Raw genomic sequence first — 24598 nt, forward strand, 5'->3', positions numbered from 1 at the left:
AATCTGACTTGTGCATGCAAAGCAAATGCTCTCCCTCATGTTGTGCTATATATTCCTGACATTTAACACTTTAAGAAACTCACTTAGAAGTGGTTACACATGTACTTTAAACTATTTGGACTGTGCAGGAAAGTAAAAAGAAGAGCATAGTTATTACCTAAAAACTGATGTAGGGTAACTTCTGACATTTGGCATTCTGATTTATTTCCAAGCATAAATAAACATAAATAACCACAGTTAAGGGGATGAAATTATGACCCAGAGGTTAAGAGCACTTGGTATTCTTCAAGAGGATCTTGGTTCAGTTCCCAGTACCTACCTGGTAGCTCAGAAGTGTCTGTAACTCCAGTTTCAGGATGCCCTCTTCTGACTTCTGTATATACTTGGTATGCATGCATGTGGTGTACAGACATACATGCAGGTAAAACACTCACTCATATAAAATAAGTCTTATACACAATAATGTGCAATTTTGTGGTTGATGCTTATCATTTAGCATTCTATCATAGCCATATTTTTGCATAATTAGAGTTTCTAAGCAATTAAATGCCAAATATATATCATTATTGACTCTGCTGGTAATTGAGTATCCCAATAGCTTGTTTTCCTTTACTATACGCTGTGCCTAATTTGAAAGCTAGAAAGGTTTAGCCTTGAAGCTCATTTATGTATTTATTTTAGTATGTGTATGTATGTGAGTCTGTATAGGTACGTGTATGTAGGAATAGGCTCCCTTAGAGACCAGAGAGGGTGTAGGGTCCCCTGCAGGTGGACTTAGAGTTGGTTGTGAGCTGCCTGATGTCAATGCTGAGCTACACACTCTGGTCTTCTGCAGGTGCAGTAAGCACTCTTACCTGCTGAGCTGAACCAACATCTTCCCAGTCCCTGGAGCTTTAAAAGTTGCCTCTATTTGTAACTGTGTTCAAATTCATAGAAGAAATATGTAGGTTTCTTGATTTGTTTTTAAAAATGGAGTAGGTTTTTTTTTTTCATATTTTACTGACCCAACAATGGTTTTCTTCTTTAATTTCAGAATTCCATACGGCATAATCTGTCACTGAACAAATGTTTCCTTAAAGTGCCTCGATCCAAGGATGATCCCGGAAAGGTAGGACATTTTCTTAAATTGTAGCCATCTGTCTCTTGGCATATGTGAGTCAAGACTATCTAGTTCACAAGAGTTGTGTGAATCAGCAAGTATTCCTGCCTATACTGGCTTAGGTGACGTGTAAGAACCAGCTGTTTTTAAGTTTTTAGTGACTGATGGATTAAGTGACTGACTGACCGACTGGTTTTTTGAGACAGTGCTTACTGTATCTCTGGCTGCCCTAGAATTCACAGAGATCTCCCTGCCTCTGCCTCCTGACTGCTACAATTAAACACTTTGCCATCACTCAGCTTGAGGGCTCCTTTAAAGTGATAAAGGCAGTTAGAGCTCGAGAGTTTGCCTTGTGTTACCTCGGTTTTGCTTGGTTTTCTTAGTGTTGTGTGTGGAATCTAATCTGATGTTGAATTGCTTGTCAGGAAATATGGTGGGCTCCTACTATTTGGGGAGGAACCCTGTAGGTAGCAAGGAGAAAAGTGCTCTAATGAAGTAAACATTCATTTCTACTCTCTCCTCCGAGTTGTTTATCATCTCCTGGTAGCATTACAGTTTCAGTGTTGTATCCAAAGAATCTGCTTGCTTTGTTGAGGTGGTAGCTCTGCAATATAACATTGTAGCTGCAGCTTGTACATATGGTCGCTTCTGTTCTAAAGCTTAGACTGCTAGATGGCATTATAGGTGCTTGTCAACATAAGTTGCTGGATTTGGACTGAGCCCCTTGTGCCTGTTGATAAGATACCATTCTTATTTGAGTGTGTGTTGTTTGTTAGAAAATACCCTTTTCAGTTTTACTCTTGTCATCTCACTTGTAGTTTAGCTCATGCATAGTTACTATGAAGATCATCTTTAAGATTGGTAAGCATGTCTTTCACATGGTCCCTTTTTCCCCTCTCCGGTTGGCTTATTAGTGCTTATCCCTGGAGATTGAGCTAGTGCTATTTCACTGAAGCTTGTTTTCTCTCACTGTAGTTATCGTCATGCTATATCCCTTCCTGCTTGGTCTCTGTGTTAGGGCTTGCTGCTTCTGTTTACAGGATCTTTCATAAAGCAGCCTCACAAAGCAGTCTTTCAGAAATGTTAACTCCACACCCCAGTCATCAGTCTTCATTAGTTATCTATAAAATCTAAACTTTGGAGTTTGAGGATCATGTGTATCTTGTTCACTGTGAATGCACAGAGGTCAGTGGCATTGAGGAGGCACCCTTGTTGATGAGCATACCATATCTTCTTCAAGACCACTAAGGCATTGAGAGCTATGCATTTCTTCTCGAAGCCCAGAAGGGGTGGTGTTTCGTGGCACTTTGGAGGATTTATTCTCCCGCAGGCCTTTCTTAAGATTGACTATATTATTCTAAGAGTCTTTTTACTCTCATGCTCTTAACGCCAACATTGTGAATGGGAATTGATAATGAAATTTTTTTTCCTTTTGAAGTAGGTTTGTCTCTAAAAGAACTAGTTTTTTTTTTCTTTTTAAATGTCCTTCACAATTTTTTTTATTTTTAAAGACATGTTTTTACCTATAGCCCTAGCTGGCCTAGAACCTACTATGTGGTTCAGTTTGGCCTCAAATTTATAAAAATCTGCCTAGATCTGCCTCCCTTTCCCAGTGCTTGGGTTTAAAATTATGTATAACTACACCAGCAATTTCTGTAGTATGACTCAGGTTGAAAACTATTTTTTTTAAAAAGATTTCTTTATATAACGTATATGAGTATACTCTAGCTATCTTTAGACACTCCAGAAGAGGGCATCAGATCCCATTATAGATGGTTGTGAACCACCATGTGGTTGCTGGGAATTGAACTCAGGACCTCTAGAAGAATAATCAGTGCTCTTAACTGCTGAGTCATCTCTCCAGCCCTGAAAACTGTTTTTTTTTTTTTTGTTGTTGTTGTTTTTTTTTAAAGATTTATTTATTTTATGTATGTGAGTACACTGTAGCTGTCTTCAGACACACCAGAAGAGGGCATCAGATCCCATTACAGATGGTTGTGAGCCACCATGTGGTTGCTGGGAATTGAACTCAGGACCTCTGGAAGAGCAGTCAGTGCTCTTAACCACTGAGCCATCTCTCCAGCCCCGAAAACTGTTTTTTAAAATGTGAGAAATAATTTAAGATCTATGAAGGCACTAGTTTGATTTTATAAACATTTGATTCTGATTAAACTTATTAAGATTTTGCTTGCTTTTGTGTTTTAATACAGGTATATGTAACCCTGTTGGCCTGGTCTTAGCTATGGAGACCAGGAGAACCTTGAACTTACAGCCTCTGCCTCCCTAGTGCTGGAATTGCAGGCATGAGCCACCATGCCTAGTTTTAACTTTTAGAAAGAGTAAATGCTCACTGAATTAATAGTTGTTTTCTAACTATTTAACTAAATAGTAACCAGTTCAAAGTCCATTAAACACTTGGCTGCTAGTTTTCTTTTGTATAGAAGATAAAATTTTCCTTCTTTAATTAAGTAATATCCTGGAATAAGGTTGATTTTTTAAAAAGATAAGGTTCATTTTGAAATTATCCTTTGGACCTAAATTTATCTCACTATGTAATTAAAGTACAGAGGGCCCAGAACAGTGGCTCTCTTGTGAGTACATGTACTACTCTTGCAGTTTGGTTCCTAGCATCTGCATTAGTCAACTCACACTTACCTGTAGACTCTAGCTTCATGAGATCCAGCACCCTCTTCTGGCCTCTATCTTCGCCTACACTCATGTGCACAAACCCATGCACAAGCACATGCACATAGACAAAATTAAAAAGAATCTGTTTAAAAGTGAATTGAATGAGCTTTCAGCTTTTACCATTTGTCTCTAGTTTTAATGTTTTGTGTTCAACAAACCTAATCATTCTCACTATTTAATTTTGCAAACTAGGTTTATAATAATAGAATTGCTTTCAATTGGCATCTCAAAGCTAGGTTTGAGTAGTAGCCATTGTTCTTACTGATTATGGTTAGAAGTTAATGTTGTAAACTTGATGTAATACATTGTGTGAATAAAGTTACTTTAATTTGGTATATAAAGTTTAATTATTTTATGTGTATGTGTGGTTTTTTTTATCTGCATATAAATCTGTTCACCATGTGTGTGCCTGGTTCTCCAGAGACCAGAAGAGGTTTGTTGATCCCTTGGGATTTGAGTTATAGATGGTTGTGAACTTCATGTTGGTGTGGAAATTGAATTTGGATCCTCTTTAAGAATAGCCTCTTAACCTCTGACCCAACTTTTCACCCCTTTATGATATTAGAATGAAAATTTGGTTTAGAAGGGGAAAAAAAGCCCACCATTTTGTTTTGGAAACCTTGGTGTCACCCCACTTTACACAACAGGTAATTAGGACTGAGATATTCCTTATTCATGGTTAGTTTGGAATTAGAGACAGCTATTCTGGTCATATTTTCTTAACAGTTGCAGAAAACTAGAATAAACTAAAGAGGAATACTTCATGAAAAGCTGCAACCAGCTCTTCAGTTTATCATTAGGAATGTCTCTTTCTAGCCCCCAGTCCACTCATTTCTTTAACTTGATTTTTTTTTTAAGGTCAATTAATGGCAGAAGCTATGCTGTTTTAGTACCATCAGAACTGTTGCTCCCCCTCCTTCCAAGTAATCTGTAACCAGCACAGAGTGAGTGCTGAACAAGTGAGACTCACTTGGTTTCCTGGTTTGTAGTTGAGTGCTTTTTCCGTTATACCTGTCTTCCTTGAGAGGATGCCAACATGTTGGTTAAGCGTGGGAATCTATTAATTGGTTTTGTTTTATATTACAGTATTTAATATGTAATGTAATTATAAAAATAACACTATTTAATGATGGCACTTAAGAAGCTTTCCCAAACCACTGTTACCACAGTGGGAGAAAACCATTGAGCCAAGGTGGGGTGGGAGTAGACATAGTGGTTTTAAATCGTTAGAGCTAAGGGCTCTGATTGCCATCTGGGCATAGGACATAATTAAGTTTAGTCAAATAAGCAGTCCGAACAGACAAAGTTCAGGTGAATTGGTGACTAGAGGAATTAATAACAAGGTCCAAAAGTACAGAAATGGATTGGTGCTGGTGAGCAAATGTCAAGGCAAAGGTCAGTTATGAATGTCACATTAGTAACTAGACACTGAGACATGAAAGCCAAGGGTAGCTGGGCATGGTGGCATGCACACTTAAGCTTCCAGCACTCAGGAGGTTGAGGTCAGCCTGAGCTGCATGAGATGCTTTGTTTCAACAACAGAAGGTGGAGACATTGCTTAGCCATGCTGCCTCTTTTTTCTTTTGGAGGCAGAGAACCTGAGTTCAGTTTCTAGCATTCATATCTGGTAGCTCACAGCTGTCTATTAAATAATAACTCCACCTCTCTTCTGGCCTCCATGGGCAACCTCTGGCACATATGCACACATATACAAAAATAAACTCTTTGAAAATCAAAAGCCAGCACTGATAATAGGTATTTCAATGACTTTCTGTCCCAGCATTACAGCATGCTGTGAACTGTTTCTTCTCAGCTGCCTTTTCTTAAAGATTTATTTTATTTATATGAATACACTGTAGCTGTCTTCAGACAACACCAGAAGAGGGCATCAGATCCCATTACAGATGGTTGTGAGCCACCCTGTGGTTGCTGGGAATTGAACTCAGGACATCTGGAAGAGCAGTCAGTGCTCTTAACCACTGAGCCGTCTCTCCAGCCCTCAGCTGCCTTTTCTTTACATCTGCAATGTAACACTTCGTTGTTGTGCACCCTTTTGCTAGATCTAACCATTTTATACAATAATTAACCCAAAGGTTAATTTTTATACCTATAAGTGGTATCACCTTGGGTTACAATTTAGAAAATTGGAGAAGTGTAGAACGTAACCGTTATGATCAAGATGTATTTTATTCTGTCCACTGGAAGTTAGTCTCCCCTTTTTTGAGACTCCAACAACTACTGATAGGTTTTCTGTTTCTTAGAATTTTGCCTTTTGCAGGTTGGCATGTAATATGTCTCATACTGTACACAGTCTGTTTAGTTGACCTTTCATTTATCATGATGCATTCATTTTAGATCCTTCCATACCATGAACTCAACAGTTCATCCCTTCTTGTTGCCTGTGTTCCATCCCATGGGGCTCCCACACATTGAGCGTTTGAAGGCTGTCAGAATTGTTGCTTATTTGGTCTTTTGATTCCTTTCATTTAGGCTTAGTCCAAATAATGATAAGTACTAAGATTTAAAAATAAAACAACTAGTAGTTATGTTAAGCTGCTTTTTTAGTGGGTTGTATATTGAAGATACGTGAGCTGGGTGTCTCTTAGACATTGAGAATGACATAGTAAAACTTTATATTCAACTATAAAAACTAAAAGAATTAAATTAGGGCACTGATTAAATAAAAGCACTTAATAAGATACTTTTACATATCTGTATGATATGTAAAACTTGGAGATACGTAAAACTTGGAGAAGCCATTTATTAAATCAGTATGGTAATTACATCTTTTAAGTCTTATTAATTTAGGAGTGAATTACTTTATTTGCTCTTTTAGGCATTGTTTACTTAATTTGATCATTAGTGCCTTTTAAAGTGAGGAAATCTGCATTTGTTCCAGAAGGATGTTCCAGGAACCTAAGTTGGCATTGGGACAGTTGTTTATACATCCACTTATTCAGCCAACCAAGCAGCCTGCCTTTGAGTGCCTACTGTGTTTGATCATTAATAGTCTCCTTTGTGTTTGAAGAGAGTGGCTCTGATGCTTCAAGTAACCACTTTAAGCACCAGAGAAAGCTGATGTTGATTACATTGAAGCAGTGGGAATAAACCAGACTCAAGCTGGTAAGAATAGTGCTTTTTAAATGGACCTGCAGACTGGGTAGCATCCTAAGATGCCGTTGGGAAGATAGATGGCCACATATAAACTGGGAATGAGAAAGGAAAATTAACATGTGATATAAAGGTGTGGGAGTCAGACATGGGAAGGCTCTGGTATCATTTCTGAAGTTCTTGAAATAGGTGTGCATTGAGAGGTAAGAAGTAAGAGCAGCAGTGAGTCCGTGCTTAGCAGTGGGTGATTTAGAACTTAGACTATAGATTTAGCCATCTAGATTTGCTAGTTACCTAGGCTCAAAATTCTTTTTCCTGGAATAAAAGGTTATGACTATTTCTACCTCATCAGTTAATAAACATGTTTATTAATAGCATTTTCAACCTGAAGCTTGTTAAAGAAAGGTTACATTACTACGTGGTAAAAGCAAGGAACTTTGAATTGCTATTCAAAGATATACTTTATATAAAGTAATACATACTTTATGATGTGAATAAAATTATTTAAATTACTTGCACTTTATATAAAGTAATACATACTTTATGATGTGAATAAAATTATTTAAATTACTTGTTGCTCATTGAAATATATTTTTAGATAGATGCTAACCGTTGATCAGACTGGCCCAGAACTCAAATCAGCCCTCCTGTCTCAAATTCTCCCAGGTGCTAGGATTAACCTTACAAATCTTTATTTATAAATCTTCATCTTCCTGGTGTTTATGGATTAATAACTATATGGTCTTTTCTGTTAAACACTGTGGAGGTTTTGTGTGTTGTAGTTTTTTTTTTTAAATCTCTTTAGAATTAACTTTCATTTCAGTACATCTCGAAGTCTGCAGTGGCTTGCTCTTTGGAAAGATGTAGGCGAAAGCTGTGGAATTTCGGTTTGCTGTTTGGGACTGTAGAGGTTGACATGGTGTTCCTTTCCCAGGTTGGGGGAGCTGCATGACGTGCGTATGTATTTACTGTATGAGTGTTGTTGATATGACTTGATGTCTACTTAATAGAATTCTGAGCTGATTTACATGTCTGGTCTTGATTCCAGATGAACTTGAGTTCAACCTGACTCTTAGATGGTGATCTTTGAACTCTTCATAGGTGTTTTTCATGTTAGGGAACTTGTAGTAATGGAGTCGTCAGGCATACGAGTGTGCATGCTTTCTCACTGCAGAGCTGGCTGCCCTTCACCATTACTTGTTTATTATTAAGACATGTTCTATTTTATGAATAGAAAAGATGGCTTACTCATTTATTTGTTGGTAAACAATTTAGAGGTCTTTTCAGCTTGGGATTGTCATTAAAAAACTACTTGGGAATTCTACATGTTTTCTTTGAGTCCTCTTGACTACTGAGAGGAAGGGTTGCTGGGTCACAGGCTAAGTGGGAGGTGATACTCATCCTTATTCCTTGTGGCTGTGCTACTTTGCATTTTCACAGCAGTTCCAAAGCTTCCCACTACTAATTCATTACTAGTGATGGTTTTAACTTTGGCTGGGTGTGAAACAATATCTTACCATAATTTTGGTTTGCCCACAGTCTAATCACCCCTGATTAAGTTAAAAACTGTCGTTACTGAGACTGCGTGTGTTCTGTATAGAAGTCTTTTGCTAGATTTATGTTGTGAAAATAGTCTCAGACTGAGATTTGCCTTTTTATTTTTATAATTAGGCTCTAAAAAGAGTAGTCATGTTAAATGTTAATGAAATGGAATCTATTCCTAAGTTACCATTTAGTGACTTTCGTGTGCTGTCTAGGCTCAGCTAGTAAGTACATACAGATTTTTTTATGTTTCTGTAAGTTTGATGGTTTACATTTATATTCATGATTCATGTTAATATTTAATTTATGTGTAGTCCTTTTAATTGTCCTTTTGAATTCTTTTACCTTTATGAAATGTTCCTATTTTTTAAACTTGGTGGGTGTGTGTGTGTGTGTGTGTGTGTGTGTGTGTGTGACACAAAGGGGGAGTGTGGGGAGAGAGGGAGAGGAGAGATAGATCCTGGGTCAGAGGCATTGCGTATGTGTGTGGCAGCAAGTGCTATCATTGCATTGCATGTATCAGCACACACATTATAGAGCTCACTATTTGACATCCTCTTCTGACTCCGTGAGCCTGCATGCATATGGGTCACATATACACATAAACTAAACTAAAACTCTTAGGAGGAACTCTAGTGTGTAGCATTGTTTAAAGGAAGGTAGGACTCAACTAGAAATAGAGACAGGGATTCCTTCCAGGCAGTACCACTGACAGTGAGTTGGCTACGTCATGCATAACTGTGTTAGATTAGATGTCTCTGGTTCCTTTTTCCCTGCCTTAGTTACTGTTCTGTTGCTATGAAGACCATGACCAAGGCAACTCTTACAAAAGAAAGCATTTAATTGGAGGCTTGCTTATAGTTTTAGATGATTAGTACATGATCATCAAGATGGGACGCAGACAAGCATGACACTGGAAAAGTTACTGAGAGTTTTACATATTGATCTGTTGTGATCACACCTCCACCAACAAGGCTCACTGAAACCAGCATGCCCCTAATCCCTTGCAGAAATACACTTTGGTTTAGATGTGACTTGCATGTTCCCTCTTGCTTTGGATCATATAACCCACTAGTTCAGCTGATCTGTAAAGCTGAACTCTAGGATGTTTCCTTATCTTGAAAAGGACAATAGTTCCCATTAATTTTTTTTCTCTCCCCATTTCTCCCACTTTAAGCTCCTGGCAACCATAAATTTTCTTAATCTGAATAGGCCATCCAAAAATTTTCAAGGTTTTCTACTGTGCTTTATTTGTAAAAATTTTTATAAAATTTTATAACTAAATAAAAGTTTATGGTAAACTCTAATATTAGTTTTCTGGATACATTTGGAAGTAGAGTTGTGGTTGACTCAGAGTTTGACTATATCAGGGATTTAAATAAAGGTTATGGGTCAATACATGATCTTACTGTAACTTAGGACTACAAAAGTAACAAAAGTATGTTTGTTAGAAATCACCATGGTATATTACTCAGAATAGTCTCCTGGTCAGATTGCTTAGAAAAATGAGAAATATTTTTGGTATGACTAAAGTAAAATTTGAAATTTTTTCAGTTACTACTAAATCAAGTAGAAGGAACGAATAAGCTAATTTAGGAGAGATACATTTCAAAACAACTGTATGCATCCGTATATCTTTTCAGTGTTGGTAGAACATATACCAGGTCCTGCTTTCAGTCTCAGAAAAGCAGCCTTCCCATTAAATAGTTAAGCTAAAATACATTTACGTAGTTATGAGCACATAGAGATTTTCAACAATTTGGAAAAGAGGTGAAGAAAACAAAAAGAAATTGTACAGTGGAGAGATGGCTCAGAGGTTAAGAGCACTGACTGCTCTTCCAGAGGTCCTGAGTTCAATTCCCAGCAACCACATGGTGGCTCACAACTATCTGTAATGGGATCTGATGCCTGATCAGCTCACTTTTGACAAAGGTATTCAATTGATATAATAGCAGTCTTTATCACGGTGGAAAAATGCTGATTCTTACTTATTGAAAATCAAGTAAAACAGAGGCCTAACTTGAGATTATACAACTTTTAGAAGAAAGCATTGCAGAAAATATTTCTTATATCTTGGAAAAGACTACATCTTTCTTTTGAAAGAAATTTGATAAACTAGGCTTTATTGAAGTAAAACATTTTTGGTTTTAGAAAATACCATTATGCAAACACTGACTGGAAGATCTTCACAGTACATACATCTGAGAAAGGATTCATTATTTAGAATATATGAAAAATTATAATGTAAATCTCTGACAAAAGAGAGCTATATTACCATTCATCAGAAGATTATGCCTAGGATCACAGAGACAAAACTACACACTCAAATCGCTGGGACAGAAGAGCACGTGTTACAAGGCTTGGGTAGTTGGATTCTTCACATACTCCGAGTGGAGAGCACCCTAACAGACTGAGTCCACCTACACAAATTCTACAGAAGGCAAGACCTAGTGTATAATGACAGGCAGCAGACTTCTGCTGTGTGTGTGATGGGCTAAGGAAGATAACTTGCTGTGCTACACAGGAGCTTTTGAGGGCCATGGAATGTTCTTTGTTTTCATTTTTGATTTTAATTACAGGGCATGTATATTATAAACACTTCTGAATTATTTGCTTAATATTGGTACATTGTGTTTTTGTTAAAGCATTTCGGGAAAGTTTATTTTAAAAATGAAACCTGAGTTGGTGAGATGTCTCAACAAGTAAACGTGCTTATAACTGATTTTGCCCCATTGTTGATCTGTGTGTAGTATTTTGTGTACAAAACTGTTAAAACATTGGGATTTTGTTTTGTTTTTATTTGTTTTTTTAGTGTTTACTTTTTTGTATGTTGGGGATGGAGTTTCTCCTTGTAGCCCTGGCTGTCCTGGAACTCACTTTATAGATCAGGCAGACCTCAAACTCACAAGAGAGATCCATCTGCTTTTGCCTCCTGGGTTCTGGGATTAAAGGAGTGTTTATCACAGGTCCACTCCCCTGCAGTTTTTTTTTTTTTTTTTTAAATTTTGTGTGCATTGGTGTATTCTACCAGGTATGTTTGTGTACCACGTGTGAGCATAATAGGGGAGACATCTGCCATGCTCTGGCCACTATGTGTGCGCTTTGGATTGCACACTCCTACACTCAACCCTCTCCCACAGTTTTTAAAATAAAAATAATTAATAAAGTAGTAATGAGTCACTCACTAAAAATCATAGTTGACTGTTGGTTTCCTCTTGATTCAGTAGTGGTAAATGCCCTTGGACTGATACTGTAGAAGTGATCTCTTGAATGATTTCTGTGTGAGCTTCCTTTTTCTGTTTAATTAGAGGTTTTTGGTGGTGGGGGGCACAGTTGTACATGCTTATAATCTTAGCTGTTCATGAGGCTGAAACAGGAAGAGTACAAGGATGAGGCCCATTTGGGTAACTTAATGAAATCCCATTTCAAGGTAAAAGCTTCAAGGTAGTAGCAGTGGGACACCTTCCGGTCAGGTGAGGCCTGTCAGGTGTTTCTTTCCATTCTTTTTGTCAGTTGTTACATTTTCAAAATTCTTGGTTTTGGAGATTATTATCTTAGGATTTCATTGCTATAAAGAGATAACATAACCAAGGCAACTCTTATAAAGGAAAACATTTATTTGAGGCTGCTTATACTTTCAGAGGTTCAGCCCATTATCATGGTAAGAGGCATGGCAGACATGATGCAGGAGGAGCCAAAAGTTCTATGTCTTGATCTGAAGGCAGGCAAGACGGGTTGCCTTCCATACTGGACAGGGACCTGACCATAGGAGGTCTCAAAGTCCACCCCCACAGTGACTCACTTCCTCCTGGTAGCGCCACTCCATGTTAAGGTTTACTATGATATACAATTAATATAATTTGTTTTTTACCTTTAGGGTTCTTACTGGGCCATAGACACCAATCCGAAGGAAGACACGCTGCCTACCCGGCCAAAGAAGAGGGCAAGATCTGTAGAACGGGTAAAGCTCATTATCATGATTCATGAGTGCTGAGCATGTCAGAAATGTAGACTCTTAAAATTCGTTTCCAGTAGATGATGTGTAATCACAAGAAAAGTAAGATTTCCTTTTACAGTTTTGTGTATTTTCAGAGCATTTTCCAGCCCCTTTTGTTTGATCCTCCGCTGAGCAAGGGGGCAGTTTAGGAGTTGTTTGAAGGACATCCCTGCTGTGTGAGTCTCACACTCCAGGTCCTGAGCTTTAATCTGGTAGCTTTGTTCTGTACTCAAACACTGCGGATTGACTTTTTTTTTTTTTTTTTTTTTTATTAACTTGAGTATTTCTTATATACATTTCAAGTGTTATTCCCTTTCCCGGTTTCCGGGCAAAATCCCCCTCCCCCCTCCCCTTCCTTATGGGTGTTCCCCTCCCAACCCTCCCCCCATTGCCGCCCTCCCCCCATAGTCTAGTTCACTGGGGGTTCAGTCTTAGCAGGACCCAGGGCTTCCCCTTCCACTGGTGCTCTTACTAGGATATTCATTGCTACCTATGAGGTCAGAGTCCAGGGTCAGTCCATGTATAGTCTTTAGGTAGTGGCTTAGTCCCTGGAAGTTCTGGTTGCTTGACATTGTTGTACTTTTGGGGTCTCGAGCCCCTTCAAGCTCTTCCAGTTCTTTCTCTGATTCCTTCAACGGGGGACCTATTCTCAGTTCAGTGGTTTGCTGCTGGCATTCGCCTCTATATTTGCTGTATTCTAGCTGTGTCTCTCAGGAGCGATCTACATCCGGCTCCTGTCGGTCTGCACTTCTTTGCTTCATCCATCTTGTCTAATTGGGTGGCTGTATATGTATGGGCCACATGTGGGGCAGGCTCTGAATGGGTGTTCCTTCAGTCTCTGTTTTAATCTTTGCCTCTCCCTTCCCTGCCAAGGGTATTCTTTTTCCTCATTTAAAGAAGGAGTGAAGCATTCACATTTTGATCATCCGTCTTGAGTTTCCTTTGTTCTAGGGATCTAGGGTAATTCAAGCATTTGGGCTAATAGCCACTTATCAATGAGTGCATACCATGTATGTCTTTCTGTGATTGGGTTAGCTCACTCAGGATGATATTTTCCAGTTCCAACCATTTGCCTACGAATTTCATAGACTCGTTGTTTTTGATAGCTGAGTAATATTCCATTGTGCGGATTGACTTTTAAGTGACAGCCATCACAGATGTTCTTCCTGGTTATACCAGTTGTTTTTCCTTGTCCTCACAGTGCATTCCTCTTCATTCATTCATATGGTAGTTACTCTGCATACAGTCTTTGTGCTTGTGTTGGTGTGAATCCATGGTTAAAGCTATTTCCAAGAATGAAAGAGAAAAACCCTTGGTTGATATTTTAATATGTGTTGTAATACGTATAGTTGACACCTCAGCTGCCACCATGTGTTGACTGCATGTCATTTTTCTTACCCTTTTTCCAGCTGCAGCATTACAGCTGGACATCATTGTCACCCTCTTGTGCTGTTGGACTCAGTTCAGGTGTTGACTACTTAGTCTAAAGCCTTTCCTTGTGTTTGCATTTGTGGTGCCGTAGAATTCTTATAAAGTTCTTTTATAAAATCACAAACACTTACAGTAATTTTTTCTATATTTTCTCCTTCCCTAGACTAATGTCCCCGTAGGAAACAAAGTATTCATATCTCTAGCATCAGTGTTTTTACACAGCCGATAATGGATATTAAATGTTTGCAAAGTAAGTCAGGAAAAAAGATTTTAATGTGAAGAAAATGAAGTAAATGTGTGGCGAGATAAATTTGACATATGCCTGCTTGCTGCTGGTTAAAAAAAAAATTTTTTAAACCTTGAAGAAAAGGACCAGGATAATACAGCTATATAGATAGACTGTAGGCTCGAGTCCACTCTGCCACAGGGTTCTGTGGAATATGGGATTTTGACGGCACTCCCCCCACGTTTACCTCCCCAGCATTTGCCACTGGACTGTAGGGAAGCACGGAGACACCGCTCCCGCGGGCGGTGGGGTGGGGAGCACAGTTTGAAATGTTAGAAGATGGAGCTTGTTCGGAGGTCCCAGAGCCTGCAGTGATGAGACCATGGGGTTCTCAGACTCTTGGGCATCCAGGTGCAGGCTGGGCAGAGGGTCTAGTGCGGTTGGAGGGGGGTGCCAGCTTGTCCCATGGGGATTGTTCTTGGATTGGATGCAGGCTTGGTGGCCTTTCTGGTGGGAGCACAGAGAGGCCTTCTATGGGTGATTAAAGTTGTGGCTCTGTAGACAAATCTTCATGGCTCTCTAGGATGGATCATGATGAAAAAAGACAGATCAAGGGGCTGGGCATTCAGCTCAGTGGTAGAGCGCTTGCCTAGCAAGCGCAAGGCCCTGGGTTCGATCCCCAGCTCCGGGGGGAAAAAAAAAGAAAAGAAAAAAAAACAAACAAAAAGACAGTTCATGGTTCCTGTTTACTGGTTGTTCATGGTGGAAAATGGATGTATAATATATCATACCCAACTTTTTAAGGTGGGCCTGATATTAAATACCTTTTGCAGGTTTTTCTTGGCAAAGTGGCTTTATTAGTGTGGCAGGATCACAACAGGACTTAGGAATTAGCATTGGGGCCTTCTTCTTGCCAAAGGTGGGTAGAACATTGACAAAGCGTCACTTGTACTGCATTTGCCTCTTGGCCCAGCCTGTCTTCTTCTTCTTTTCCTATTTGGCCACCTTGGAGTCTGACCTCTTACTTTTCCAGCCTGAGCCAGGAAACCATGAACTTTACCTCACAGCATGGGGCAGCTACCTCCAGAGTGGTCAGGGCCTCTACACCACACTGGCCTAGGGTGGCCTCATCCTCCAGCAGCAGCCTGCCAGAAGCACAACTTGATCTTCTGGGGGCAGTGCCTTCTAGGGAGGCCACATGAGCTTTGATCTGGGCGCCATGTCTCCTGGCTGGTCACCTCAAGGGTGTGAGAGTACGCCTCCCTCCCCCTTACCCAACTCCCCACCATTGATTTCTTCACTTTGACATTCAGAGCACTGGGCAGAAATCACAGTGTCACCCGCCTTGGACCTTCTTGAGGTTTTGGTTTTTGAAGACAGGGATTATTGGTATAGCCACTGACTGTCCTGAAACTTACTCTGTAGACCAGGCTGGAGGTGTGACCAACTACCACCTGGCATATATATCGCTTTTATTAGAATACTTTACATTTTTAATAGCCATTGGATTATGTTTTAGAAACATTTGTGAATCCCTTAATTTAGTTTATCACAGAGTAGTAAAATTAGGAACAAGGGTAGTTAGTCTTTGGGGATGTCTTTGTGCGTAAGCTTTAAAGAATTCCTTCTGAGGTCCTACAAGTATGGGAATAGGGGGCTAGGTCCTTTCTTCTAAAGCAGAAATGTACTTGGTATGGTGCAAAAGGGAAGGAATAGTAGGACTGACAGTAGGGGTCAAAGGTGGAAGCCTGAGGCAGGCTGCCAGGTCTTTATAACCCATTGTAAAGGTAGGTTGTGTGAAGGAGGGGCAGCCCCTGCTGGTGGGAATGGGAGGATGTTAGTAGTGTCACTCTAGCTCCTGTTTGGAGCATGAGCTTTTGAGGAACAGAGTTAGGATAATGGAAGGCAAATTGCTGTGGGTAGTTTTGTCTTAAATTTTCCAAAACATTATCATACAAATTATTTGAAGGTTAAAAAGGCCAAGTAGTAGTATATGAACTTTACAGTATATTGGCTTTAAAAAAAGTAAATATATAATTGTTCATGGGTTTTGTTTGTTTGTTTTGAAACACCATGAAGTTGAAATACTTAGTATTTTTTGATGAAGAAAAATCTCAATTGTGTGCACCTAGGAATCATTTACATTTATTTAAGACAAGAGCTGGAAGGTGGACACATAATTAGAAAAGGATATCTTTTTATTTTACTTTTTCATAATTTTTTATTCATATTACATCTCAATCACAGCCTCCTTCTCCCAGTCTTGCTCTCACAAATCCCTTCCCCTGTTACCCCCTCTCCTTCTCCTTAGAGAAGGGGAAGCCCTCCTTGGTTACCACCCCACCCTGGGATGTCTAGTCCCAGCAGGACTAACTCATCACCCACTGAGGCCTAACCAGGCGGTCCAAGTAGGGCAAGGAGATCCAGTGGCAGGCAACAGAGTCAGAGACAGTCCCTATTCAAATTGTTAGGAAACCCACACGAAGACCAAACTGCATATCTACTACAAATGTCGGGGGTAGGTGGTAGGTTCAGTCCCCTGCATGCTCATTGGTGGTTCAGACTCTGAGACTCCTGGATTCTAGGTTTTCTTGTGGTATCCTTGACCCCTCTGGCTCGGTCAACACTCTTCCACAAGACTCCCTTCGCCCCGCCTGATGCTTGGCTTTAGATCTCTGCATCTGCCTCCATCCACTGCTGGGTGAAGCCTCTCAGTTAGAATAGGCTCCTGTCTGCAGGCACAGCAGAGTATCGGTGATAGAGTCAAAGGTTGGCTGTCTCGCATGGGATGGCTCTCAAGCTGGGCCAGTCATTGGTTGGCAGTTCCCTCCATCTCTGCTCCCTCTTCATCCCTGAGCATCTTGTAGGCAGGATAAGTTTTGGGTTGAAGATTTTGTGGGCGAGTTGGTGTACCCCTCTATCCACTGGAAGTTCTACCTGGCTACAGGAGATTGCCACTTCATTCTCTATTCCCTGCTGGTGGGAAGGAATCTCATCTGGGGTCACCCTTATAGCCTCCATCCCAGGTCTCCAGCTAGTCCCAGGGATGTTCTTAATGTTTTCTATTCTTACTCCTAACCCTCTCAGTCCCACTCCCCAGACACCTGATCACATCTCCATACCTCTCCTCATCCCCTCTCCCCCCAGTTCCCTCTTTCCATTTACTCTTGACTGTTCTGTTTCCCTCTTCTGAGTAAGAGTCACACATCCTCCCTTGGGCCCTTCTCTCTCTCTCTCTCTCTCTCTCTCTCTTTTTTTTTCCTGGAGCTGAGGACTGAACCCAGGGCCTTACGCTTGTTAGGCAAGCGCTCTACCACTGAGCTAAGTCCCCAACCCCCCTTGGGCCCTTCTTATGTTACCAGTTTCTTTGGGTCTGTGGTTTGTAGTATGGGTGTCCTGCACTTCATGGCTAGTGTCCACTTATGAGTACATACTACATGTGTCTTTCCAGGTCTACATTACCTCACTCAGGACGATAATCTCAAGTTCCATCCATTTGCCTGCAATTTCATGGTGTCTTTGTTTTTTTGTTTGTTTTTTTCTTTTTCTTTTCTTAGTTCTTTTTTTCGGAGCTGGGGACCGAACCCAGGGCCTTGCGCTTCCTAGGCAAGCGCTCTACCACTAAGCTAAATCCCCAGCCCCAGTCTTTGTTTTAATAGCTGAATAGAATTCCATTGTGTAGATGTACATATTCTCTTTATCCATTCTTCAGTTGAGAAACATCTAGATTGTTTCCAGTTTCTGGCTATTACACAAAACCTGCTGTGAACATAGTTGAGCAAATGTCTCTGTGGTATAGTACAGCATCTTTTGGGTATATGCCCAGGAATGGTATAGCTGGGTCTTAAGGTAGAACTATTCTCATTTTTCTGAGAAACCATCAAAATTGATTCCAAAGAGATTGTACAAGTTTGTAGCCCACCAGCAATGGAGGAGTGTTTTCTTCCACATCCTCACCAGCATGTGATGTGATTTTTAAAAATCACTTTATTTATTTTGCATGAATACATATAGAAGCAGGAAACACAAATACAAGAGAAAATACTGTAGTATGTATGTGTGGAGGTCAGGACAACTTGGGATTTGTTTTGGTCATCCACCTTAGAGTAGGGATTGAGTCAGATCATCAGGTTTATCTGACAAGTATTTTTTAACCTGGTAAGCCAGCCCACTGGCCCAAAAGGACATTCTTCTGAGGATACTCTGTATCTAGCCATGTTTTTAATATTGTTATGGGGTTTTTTTGTTTTTTGTTTGTTTTTTTTTTTGTTTTTTGTTACTCGATTTCTCAGTTGAGTCTGAGAAAGAGTAAGGATGTGTTTAAAGGAAAGGTTAAAGAGATAAGAGGAAGGAATGAAGCCTACATTCCTCCTCAGCTATAGAAAGGAGCAGACACTTTAGTTGTACAAGAATACCTGTGTGCACTACTTGGAAGGTACTGCATGTTACCTCCAAAGAATAAGTGTAAATAAAATAAAATCTAGGGGTTTTAAAACAAATCCTGTACATAGTTGAAGGTTTCATGTACATGAAACTTATTTTAACAACTGGGTAGAATTTTGGCTTTTTTACACAATTAATGGGTAGGCTTATAATTGGAATGCTTTGATACCTGTATTAGTGAATTGTCACAGATAGTAAGTGAACATTTTCATTATTTCCAAGATTTTCTACTCAGGCTACTGCTGATCTGGGAAATGGTCTAACGATATTTATTCCAACCTATGAAAGGGGTTCTGCACTCATTAGGTATTTTTCTGCCAGACAGAATTTTAGTTTTTAGCAGGAAGGACTTGAATATTTCTAGATGGACTTAATCCTTAATATGGCTTCCTGGTGCTATTATAAAATGAGTGCTAAACACTTTCTAGTTGCTATGCAAGCATAAAGTTGATTTTGTCTGTTAACCATTTTATCCTTTGATCTTGTTAGTTGTAAATACCATGTTTACATGACCTGGAATATACTCTGAATAATGACATCATCGACAAATTCTGACAGTTTTCCTTTTTTTCCAACCAACTCCTTCTCTTTCCTCAACTGTGTTGGAAGTTACTGCATTTGTAAGCCGCACGGAGTCTTGTTCTTTTGTTCGTTTTCCCTTTGAGTTTGTCCTTGGTTCACTGAGCTCATATTTTCAGATTTGTCTTTTACTAAATTTTCAAATGTTAGTCATTATTTCTTTCTTTCTTTCTTTCTTTTTTTTTTTTTTTGTGTTCCCTTCTCTATTCTCAACCATACCAACTAGTTGTGTTTTTAACTGTATTGTTACAGTGGTATTTTCACATGAAAATATGTCTTGAGTTGCTAATACATGACCAGTGTATGTTTGCTCTTCTACTTGAGACTGAAAAAGCAACTTAAGGAAGGATTCGTTTAGTTACAACTTATGAGCTTAGACATTACACTTGTCTTTCTTCTGCCTTATTTCACTTAACTTGATGTCCTTCACTTCCTGCAAGTAAGAGTTCATTCTTCATTATTGAAAGATACTCCATTTTGTATATGTATAAATATATACATGTATAACTGCATAGTTAAATGCATGCTGTATCCAGTTATTGATAGTCATCTCTCAGCTATTGGAATAGCTCTGATAAATATGGGTAACTATAGTGTTGACGTTGTTGTTGGAGTCCAAGGAGTAAGAGCTGAGTGGCATGGTTCTGAATTTACTTTTTAAGGTGGTTTTATTTTATGTGCATGAGTATCTTGCCTACATGTATGTCTGTGCATCACATGAATGCTTTGTACCTCTAGAAGTCAGAAGAGGGCACTGGGACCTAGACTTACAGACAGCAGTTGTACACTGCCATGTGGGTACCGGAAACCAAACCCAGGTCCCATGGAAGGACAAGTGCTCATCATGTCTGAGTCAGCTCTGCAGCTCCTAAGTCCAGTCTTGAGGAAAGCAGTTCGTTTATGTTAGTGCTGTGCTGCTTCTTACTGTGGCTCTGTTGTGTGGGATAAGGTCAGGTGCTGTGATACCCGTGCCTTTGCATTTTCCTCAGAGTTGCTCTGTCCATCTAGAGTTGAATTGGTTTCAATATGAAGTTGAGGTTTGTTTGGTTGGCTCCCCGACCCCCTGGTTCTGTGACAAATGCTGTTTTGTATTTTAATGAGTATTGCATTGAATGTATAGCTTACTTTAGGTAGCGTGAGCATATTAACAGTGTTCTCACTTGTGTAGGCAGCAGGTCTTCTGCCTCTAGTATTTCCTCCAGTTTCTTTCTAAAGTACTTTGTAATTGTTACTGTGAAAGTTTTTTACTTTGGTTTGTTTGCTTAACAGATTGTGGGGTGTGAGCTCTTTAAGAATTGGGTTGCTTTCATTGTTGGAATATGGAAAAGCTGCTGGCTCTTAGTATATTTTGTATTCTATTTTATAAAGAGCACTCATCAGTTCTAATAGTTTAGTGACGTTCCTGACTAGACCTTTGAGACCCACACAGCTTTCTGCAGCTCTGCTTTCTCTAGTTGTTTGTTGTTCAAGTTATTACTAATTGTTTTCCTTTCTTTTTCATTCATTTTATATAACCACCTCACTGACTAGTTTTCTTTCACAAATAATATTTATCTAGGTCTTATTCATTTTCATGTTTTTAATCTCTCCACTAAGCTTTTTCTTATTTTATTCAGATGTTCTTTATTTCATGAGTGTATTAATAATTCATTACAACACTGAATCTTAGATGGGTATCTGTGGATTTTTTTCCCCTTAGGGTTTCCTGTTGCCTTGTGGGTAAGCTGAATCCAAGGCCTTGTGCCTTCTGCAATCCCATAGTTACTGTTATTAAATGATGCCAGTAGCCCCAAGTGTGAGCTTTTAAAAGTCTATGCTCAATTGCGGCATGTGAGGATGGGATTTCTTCCAGACAATTGACACCATGGTCACAAGTTATTCACTTGCCTTTCTTACCTTTCTAACACTGAGGGTAAATTTTTTGAGAGACACACTCTTTTTTTTTTTTCTTTTTTCTTTTTTTTTCTTTTTTCAGAGCTGGGGACCGAACCCAGGGCCTTGCTCTACCACTGAGCTAAATCCCCAACCCCGAGACACACTCTTTAAATGCAGACAACATTTGTGCATTGTTTTAGAAACTCATGTTTATAACAATGCATAGGACATACTATTTAAGATATTGTTTGTCATTTTTTTATGTAAGCAGTAATAAGGATGTAACAGAGGCCTAAACGAGATGCCTGTTTCTCAGGTGGAGACAGGAGTAGTTGAAGTCAGAGGGATATACAGTCATTTAGATGTCCAGACTCTTTCTAATCTTTTTTCCCAGGGCTTCTCAATAATTGCCTAAGTCAGCTGTCAGATTAGACAAGACTATTTCTGTCATACAGTGTGACGGAGACGTTGTAGGCAAGCCAGCTTCTTCAAAGAAATGCTGCAGAAGTTGCATGTATTACTCAATACTCCATTGACCATGGCACAGTCACATGACCACAGCTAGCTGCAGATAAGTCTGGGAACGGTGGTTCCTAGCGTGCAGCTATGGGCAGATAACTGTTGCTGAAAAGGAGAAGTGGGGGAAGTTGTTAGGTGCCAGCCCCACCCTACCACCCTATCATGAGACTCACTGAGGTGTAATAAGGGAGTACCAAACTTGGTAGGATTAGGCCAGTAGCATGCCAGAATATAGTAAGAATGCAGAAGGGATTTTAAATAGCTGCTTATTTTCATAATTTGAAAAAAGGCACAACACTGGATATTGGAGAATTTGATAAAATCCCTTCAAACTGTGTCGACTTGTTGGCTATACAAGCTAATAATTGTTTATTTTGTTCTTGTATTTTAGGCCTCAACTCCATATAGCATAGATTCAGATTCTTTGGGAATGGAGTGTATTATTTCGGGAAGTGCCTCTCCAACTCTGGCAATCAACACTGTGACTAACAAAGTAATTCCACTTTTAAACATTTTTCAATGTCCTGAGTAATGACAATTGTTATGTATGTGAAGTTTAAAGATGATATAAATTTGCTCAATCTATACGTGATGACAGCTTGAGACTTGAATCTAGAATGTTTTGAAGTGTATGCACAAATGCCAGTTTTGGTAGGGCCTGTCCTGTCATTACAGCTGCAGAGGAAGTTAGGCAGAAGGATCACAATTTCAGGCTTCATGGGCAACAGAATGAGGTCAAGGCCAACTTGGACAACTTAATGATGCCTTGTCTTCAAAAAAATGTATGGGCTGGCAAGATAACTCTGTAGATAGAAGTGATTGCTGCTGGGGTTGGGGATTTAGCTCAGTGGTAGAGCGCTTGCCTTGCAAGAGCAAGGCCCTGGGTTCGGTCCCCAGCTCCGAAAAAAAGTAAAAAAAAAAAGTGCTTGCTGCTAAGCCTGAGAACCTAAAGCTCAGTTCTTAAGGTGAGCCCCACATAGTGAATGGAGGAAACAAATCCTTCGAGTTGTCTTCTGACCTCCATGTGCTCACCTGATTGCCCCTCCACAGAATAAACAAATAAATGTAATAAAAATATTTTTAAAGGATCTAGATTTATATAGCTCCATATTTCCCTAGCATGTATAAGTAAGCCTTGGGTCCAGTTCCTAGTAGTATCTCCCCTGCCACATCATCACCACCACCACCACCACCACCATCATCATCACCATCCATAAACAATTAGAAAATATTTGTTGGGAAGAATTGGAGCATGCTTACTGAGAAGTTATGTGCTAATTTAAATTTTGACTTGGCCAGTTCCCATGGATAGAATTTCTGGACTAGTATTTTTATTTATCAATTCATTTTGAAATTTGATTGGCTTTTCAAATATGTACTTGAAGAAAAGAGTTGTTAAATTTTATGGGATGTTTCTTAGTTCCTTTGCTGATTTTATAAGTACTCTGACAAATACCTTGAGGAGGGAGGAAGGGCTCATCCTAGTTCACAGTTGAAGAGTACAGTCCATCATGGCAGAAAAATTAGGGTTGTAGCATGATGAGTGTCAGTGCTTAGTTTGATTTCTTCATTTTATACAGTCTAGGATCTCCACTCAAGGAATGGTCCTCCCTGTGGATTACTTAATCGAATCACGATAGTCACTCATGGGTATGTTCAGGTCTCCTTTCATGGGTGATTCTAGATCTTGTCAGGTTGACAACAGTAGTCATCACAGAAGTCAGCAGAATGCAACAACAAAACACTTTCCACACTTTCCACAACCCATTTTAATGGTGCGCAACCTGTTTTGTGATACTCAAGTCTAGAAAAAATCATATTTGGTAGTGTGCTGTATTTTTGGAGATGCTGGTGGTTAGATACACAGTTTAGTGCAAATGCCTCTTCTCCCCAAGACAGCCAGGTCTTCTGTGTCGGAAGTCTAATGTGCTTTGGGAGCGTCATGAGGCAGCCTTTCCTATGGCGCAGGCAGGGTCTTGAAACTGCATCTGCGCTGTTTGTGTTCACAGTCTGTACTCTTGTCTCACCCCCAGGCCTGTGGCCTCTGCCTTTTTCCGGCCTGTCTACTTTGTGCCTTTTCTGTTTCCATTTTTCTCATGTACATATGTAAATATAAATGCATACATTGTTGCACCTATGGGATCTATTTGTAGGAACGTAAAGATTGTCAAGAATTTGTGATGGGAGCAGATTTCAGTCTTGAAAGGACACTGGCAGTGGAAATACAATAGTTTTTCTTCCTACGTGGCGATCTGTAGAATGATCACTGTCCTTAGGTGTGTTTCCTAGTGGTGATGGAGTTTGATGAAGTCCTAACAGTTCTGTTATTCTATTTTGAATAGGCCCTAGACATCTAAGTAGCATCTCTAATGATGGAGATCTAAACTGAAAACTTTCTGATGAAGTGTTTATAGTCTGAAACCAGAACTCTCTAATACAGCTTTTGCAGCAGTCTGAGATGCTGAGGGCCTAGACTTGGACAGTTGAAGTTATTATGTAACCCAGGAAGAAATAATGGTAGGATCTTCTGATCAAATTGTATGATGATGTTCAAGGGGCTGCAGTTTTTAGGTCTTGTTTTCAGAGAACTAGTACCAGACAAACCATTCGCCTTTTCCCCTCTACCGAACCTGTACAAACACACTAGCACCTCTACATGAGGGACATGGGGCCACAGAACAGGAACCTGAGACAGCCTTGTCCGAGAGCTACAGAAGAAACCAGTGGAGGGGACTTTGAAATGAATGAATACTTAGGAGAAAAGATCCTGAGGCATACCAGAAGTCGAAGTTTATATAAGCAAAATCCACTTTTAAGCATTTGTGAAAACCTAATTCTGTGAGCTTGGTTTCAGATACAAAGAAAATAGACTCACTACTGGCTGGAATCTAGCAGTCTTTCCAAACAGGGGACAAATATTGCACTCCACAGTCTTTGGTGAGAGCTGTGGTGAATAACGTAGGCTGCCAAGTTATAGCATTTGTCCTGTGAGTCAGGACAGACCATTCTAGACTAGTCTCAACTGTTTGTACAGTGGTGGGTGAATATTTTTGTTAAAAGATAGCTAAATTCTATTTAGAGATCATCG

General features: G+C 39.6%; 1 protein-coding gene and 1 pseudogene across 5 annotated transcripts in view; one reads left to right on the plus strand and one right to left on the minus strand.

Annotated features, from left to right (window-relative positions):
• Window positions 1–24598, plus strand: part of Foxj3 (forkhead box J3) — an 88417-nt gene that overhangs the window by 46214 nt on the left and 17605 nt on the right. For 3 of the 5 annotated variants that reach the window (XM_087549272.1, XM_087549273.1, NM_001107971.4), the window contains 3 exon segments: window positions 1034–1108; window positions 12318–12401; window positions 21902–22003. In XM_087549272.1, coding sequence (XP_087405398.1) covers window positions 1034–1108; window positions 12318–12401; window positions 21902–22003 — 261 coding nt within the window. 5 annotated transcript variants of the gene reach the window in all.
• Window positions 14911–15383, minus strand: LOC134487092 (ubiquitin-like FUBI-ribosomal protein eS30 fusion protein; annotated as a pseudogene).

Source organism: Rattus norvegicus, chromosome 5 (assembly GCF_021556685.1).
Source record: "Rattus norvegicus strain SHRSP/BbbUtx chromosome 5, alternate assembly SHRSP_T2T, whole genome shotgun sequence".
NCBI classification, from domain to species: domain Eukaryota; kingdom Metazoa; phylum Chordata; class Mammalia; order Rodentia; family Muridae; genus Rattus; species Rattus norvegicus.